Source organism: Tachysurus vachellii, chromosome 5 (assembly GCF_030014155.1).
Source record: "Tachysurus vachellii isolate PV-2020 chromosome 5, HZAU_Pvac_v1, whole genome shotgun sequence".
NCBI lineage: Eukaryota > Metazoa > Chordata > Actinopteri > Siluriformes > Bagridae > Tachysurus > Tachysurus vachellii.
In genome coordinates, this window is record NC_083464.1 from 20079954 (window position 1) to 20085953 (window position 6000).

The 6000-nt window shown below is 37.4% G+C and overlaps 1 protein-coding gene across 3 annotated transcripts in view; it reads right to left on the reverse strand.

Annotated features, from left to right (window-relative positions):
• ptk2ab (protein tyrosine kinase 2ab) overlaps positions 1-5399 on the reverse strand; it is a 63426-nt gene extending 58027 nt beyond the window's left edge. Inside the window, exon 1 of one of the 3 annotated variants that reach the window (XM_060870290.1) lies at positions 5218-5399. Coding sequence is in view for 2 of the 3 variants with exons in the window: in XM_060870288.1 (XP_060726271.1) it covers positions 3823-3925 (103 nt within the window). In the remaining variant the exon portion in view is untranslated. Of the gene's footprint in view, positions 1-3822; positions 3962-5217 lie in introns of those variants that run through there. The other 2 variants (XM_060870288.1, XM_060870289.1) reach the window with 2 other exon arrangements.
• Between the last annotated feature and the right edge of the window lie 601 nt (positions 5400-6000).

Here is a 6000-nt window from a genome sequence, read left to right on the forward strand (position 1 = left end):
CTCCCTGTATGTTGAAATTAAGACAAATCTGTAAAACTCCAGCAATACATCCAGCTAAACATGGTTGTGTTTGGGCAAGTCACAGATTTTTTTTTGAGATAAAAAGGAAAAACGCAAAAGCTGGAACGTGTGCACTGAGAACGTGTCTCATTAATCAACCCCTGCATATTTTATCATCCGATGCTTCGCCAATCTTAGAATGATTAAAGCTGTGTTAAATATTCATTGTATTATTGTTTGACTGAGATATGAGAAGGAGATATGAGACTGAGCTAATCAGCTCAGGGATCAGGATTGGAACTGAGCGATACATGTTTACCATTGATATGATGATGTCCTGCCTCAGCGCTCCTGGAGATTTATTGCTAATGGACCTGAACTAAGACGAAACGTCCACATCACACTTTATCATGGGTTGTGATATGACAAGACAGACATGTCTGAAAAAAATACAGACTCATCATAAACAAAGTAAAGTGTCAAAGAGCCCATAACATTCTAGGTGCAGGTTTTAAGTCCAAAATACTTCTGACTGGAGTCACAGACTTTAGATTCTTGACTTCACCTCATTGTTTGCCTAAAGGTTTACGCTTTACTCTGAACAAAGCACAGGGTGTTAATCACAATAAAAAGTGTATACAATACCTATATAAATTACACACATTCAATACTACAATATAAATACCCTATTAAGAAACATACTGTGTGTAGTGTCTTTGGTGTTGGTTGAGATGTTAGCAGTTAGGAGCATGCTGATGTCACAGGATGACAATTTTTAGTAATAATAATAATAATAATAATAATAATAATAATAATAATAATAATAAATGAAAAATCTCTGATGTAAATGATCAGAGTTTTACAATTAACTCCTCAAAACAAAGGAGTGTTCTTTTCTCCCCCACTATTATCCACTGATATTTAATCTCATATTTATTAGCAATCCATTGTAGAATCAGTGGAAACAGATGGAAAAGATGAAGCCTTTATTCTGTCACATAAACATTACAGCACAGTGAAATAATTTTATCGCATATCCCAACTTTGGAGGTTGGGCTCAGAGAGCAGGGTCATGATACAGCACCATCATACAGCCATGATACAGCGCCCCTGGGGCCTTGCTCAAGGGCCCAGCAGTGGCAGTTCGGCAGTACTCGGGCTTGAACCCCGATCCTCTAATCAACAATCCAGAGCCTTAACGACTTGAGCCACCACTGAGAGTGTGGGACACAGTAAAGGACTAAAGCGCCGCTGCATCGCTCTCTTAAAGAGTGATGAGAGTAAAAACTACTGAAACAAGACACTAATATACACAAGATATCAGTGTGCAGCCCTCTGTTATATTATACACTGTTTGGTCTAACACATGGTCTTATACCTCTGTGTAATACAGACACAAATCAAATACTATTCCTCCTTCACGTACATGATTAGAACCTTGTACTGTTTTACCCTGAAAAAAACAACGTCAGCCATTTTAAGGCTCTGGTAAAAAAGCTTAGTTAATATTTATATATATATATATATATATATATATATATATATATATATATATATATATATATATATATATATATATATATTTTTTTTTTTTTTTTTTTTTTTTTTTTTTTCCAGATTTTTTTGATAACTTGACAATAAACAAATATATATCATGGGACTCTCTGACCACTTTAATAGAAACAGCATATTCCTGCACATTTATGCAGTTAAAAGTCTGTTATTTAGCAGAAACCAGAATGTATATAATGTTTACGATACATGTCAAGAGCTTTAGTTAATATTCACATTAAACAGAATGGGGAAATGTGAAATAATAAAATAATCTCACTGACTTTGAAAGCAGAGTATTTCAGAAACTGCTAATCTATTGGGATTTTGATGTAACATAGTTTCTAGAGTTTACACAGAATGTTTACACATGAGGGCTACGGTAACTCTAATAACCACTCTTAACAACCACACTCAGTAGAAAAGCATCTCAAAACACAATGAACTGCTTTTCAGTCCCCAGCTAGATTGCTGACAGAAAATGAAGATACATTAATAATGTACTTTTCATGGCCAGAACACAAATACTCAAAGCATTTACCAAACCAAAGAGATTTTATTTTTTATTTTTACTTATTTTATTTATATATCTCTATGTCTTTCTTTTGGAAAGGATCGTAATCAAAAGACGTATGTTTTTACATTGTTTGGTCACCTAAAACACGGGACTGGGAAGCTTTCACTTGGGTAAATGGTAAGAAATAATATCTTTAAAATGCCAAGAAAATATGCCATACAGTCCATACAATGATAGCCAACTAATGATAAATGTTAAATTGTCTGCTGGTGTTGATTCCTACATCTTTACCTTTCTGACAATATTCATAACAAGTGTTCCCATCTGAAAACACTTCTTTATATTAATCTGTGCAAATGTAATGATTCATAGCTTTAGCACTATTACTGCACAGAGACAGAACGAATATAATGACTATCTAAAATCATGCAGTGTTACTGGTATGTCTTTACCTTCTTATATCTGGGTGTCTCCAAATGCTGCAATCCCACTACAAGATATTTTACTTTATACCATTATGATTATACAGTCAGCATGTGCCAGTCTGATCCGGTATGCTGAGAAAGTTAAAGGTTATAAATCAAAATGCTGGGAGAAAGACACACATCTAATATCAGGCAGAGGGTCAGAAATATTTTGACAAATTCTAGACATCACTGTCTGATAGACCAGTGACTCAATGGAAAGTGAGCACCAAAATGTTTTATTGGCAATTGTGGAGCTCCATTATAGAGTAAAGAGTGAACATGAAGAATTAAATCATACCCACACCAAAAAACATTAGTGCACTGCAATCCCTGAATCTTACAATCATCTGGATAAGTAAAGTCTTTTAGCACAAGAGCTGCAAATTACTAGCTGATTAGCAAGCTTAATCACCGCTAGATTATTTACATGTGTATGCTGCTAACAAGTTCAATTAAATTTACAAACATTCAATTAAATACATTTTTAGTGCCAGTCTGGATTTCTTTGCTGGATGGAATGGGAATTGGGATTAGGATTAACACTTTGAGAATAGTTTGATATTTAATGTCGTCGGCAGGTACAGTGAGTACAACGTGATTGTACAGAATTGTTCGCAACATAATCAGGCTTTAATATAAATAAATACATTTAAAAAAGGAACAGTGGCAAACATTTTTGAATAAAAATGAACTGAACAGAATTTTTTAAATTATATCATAGCCTAATAGAAGCTGAGTTCTTAAACATCCGAATCTCAGTTTCTTTACTTCTGATAAAAATGAAGTCAAATATTTGCACCTTGAATCAAAATCTAAAATCAAATCCCAAGACTTCCCTCCATATTTTATTGAATGAGTATATTTGGTAGATTTAGTAGGTTGTATTAAATTTGTCTGTCTGTACTTGTTGTATAACTACTCTGTCTATAGAAGTGGTGTATGGTGAATGTTTATTTGTACTTTGACTACACAGTCCTATAGCCTGAAGCAGATGAGTGTTAAGGTACGTCTCCTGGAATTCATCACGTCTATTCTGCGCCTGGTCTTGTCTTTCTATTCCTTAAAACTCTGACCTGTTTGGTGTAAAATAGATTTTAAAACCCTCCTTAGCCAATACATGACAAAAAGCCTCTTCTGTCTCATCCTTTATCTTCAAAGATAAAGTCACTACCACCCTGTTTACTTCAAATCCTGCCCCTGCGGCTACATTAACGCTTTTTCAGCAAAATCTGAACTAACACATAATGCGTCCCAGTTATTGGTTTTACAAAACCAGCTATGACATACCTCCAGTGCTACAGCTGAGTAAACTCCAAAACTGCATGATGTTTTCCCAGGTATCCAGCCGAAAGAAAGACTCTCTCTCTAGAGCGTGATTTGTTGTTTGCATTATCTGTGGCCTGATCGTGGCATTACAGCATACCTATGGCTTCCTGCTACACACACACACACCTATGGAGCTCCTTGCACTGACACCTCCCACTCCTGCTTTCTCACACACACACACACACCAGCTATGACTTGCCACAACCAGCACCTTGCATATCTACTTACTTAACTGACTGTGTTCCCTCTAATGCCTACTGAAAGCATTTGGAATAAACCGTTATTCTTATTTGGAGGCAACAATCATTAAGATTCTCAGAGGCAAAAGCTAAAAATTCCTTAATGCATGTAAGCAAATAAAATCGTTCACTTTAATGCAGGTAAGAATGGCATAACGTTGAAATATGTCAAGATGTCAACATGAGCCGGTAGACTTCTTTAAAACAGCTCTAGAAGCCGTGGATTTAACCTGAGCTCGGGTGTGGAGTTTCACATGTTCTCCTCCTTTTGCTTGTTGTTATTTTTTAGCTGAGTTCCCTGATATATTCCCAACTCTGGAAAAACAAGCCTGTAGATGGACCTGTCTTGGCTAAAGTTCTCCTTGGTGTTAATTAATGTGTAATTGTGTGTTTGTGTGTGTGTGTTAGGTGCCCTGAGACGGATCGGAGCCGAGGGCAGGGTGTAGATTCCCTCCTCGCTCCCAGTGTTCCTGGGATAAGCTCGGGATTCATCGAGACCCTAATTAAAAGTAAGTGAATGAGTGAATGAAAAATAAAGTAATAAGGTACAAGAGTCTAGCAACTTTCAAGGGTCTAGTAGCAGTGTTGTGTTTCCTCCATTCTGAACTACAGCTATATTGCCTCAGTCTGACAACAATATGTTACTCAGAGCACAAACAATGCAACATACAAACAAACAAACAAACAGGATTCTCTCTGTGTCCCTACAAACACAAATGAACTCAGTAGTGGGTTTGTGCATGTTTATTAGATCAATAAATGATCAATGGCTGATATTGTTTCCTTTCTCTATCCTCATCCATGTCCATTCCGGTTTAATAAAACCACCCGAATTCGAATTGTTGACTAATATAAACACAAACGAGTCTGTTTTAAGCTCTTATACCCACATTACAAACAGGATCTTTCTGAGCTAGCTCACTTGTTTGGTTCACACGATGCTAACAGGCTAATAGCACTGTGAGTTACCGCTATACATATGTGTGTGTGTGTGTGTATATATATATATATATATGTGTGTGTGTGTGTGTGTGTGTATGTGTGTGTCTGTGTGTGTGTGTATAAAAAGAAAACAAAAGGAAAAACAGATATTCCAGAGGATCTGCTGCAGTCTTACCGTCCCCTTTTCATCCGTTATTTGTGAAGCTTATTCGGACAGTGGGACGTCTTTAGTTCTCGGTGTGTTTTGCTTTAAAATCTCAGTGGGGTCCGTGGGGGTGTTTCAGCTCCACACAAGCAGAAAACTCCCTCTTCTGTTCAGCAGCTCAGTCCCACTGCATCCTGGGCTGTGATGGAGCCAATATGGCTGACTGACCTCACAGCCCACAGCCGGCTAGAGGGATATGGCACAGTGTGAAAACTAAAACACCGCGTTTCCCGACGTTATTGTATCCTCAACTACTCAAAAATACAGCCAGAGTAAATCCTAATCAACAATATATACAATACAGACTAAACCTGACCAGAAAACCTAGCAGTTTTACAGCCAGAAACATTATAGTAAGATTAAAGATTGAGGATCTCATCATGGCGCAAAAAAATACCAAGAAGTGTAGACTAGAGTTTGATTATTTTATTAACACAGCGCACGTGGGCTACAGAAGACCCCTGGCTACTGTACACAGTGTAGAGCAGCGGTGTCCGTGTCCAGGTTTTCATTCCAACCAAGCAGAAGCCACTCCAGTCTCTACTAAAAGCCAAGAACAACTGATTAAACAGGTGGAATCAGGTGTGGCTTCTGCTTGGTAGGAATGAAAACCCGCACCCACACCAGCCCTTTGCAGATAAGACTGGACACCGCTGATGTAGAGCCAAATGAAGCTACATGAAGAAAAACAAATAATGCTGCTACACGGTTCAGCTTGGTCCATAACAGCAGACACCAAAACATAAACCAAGC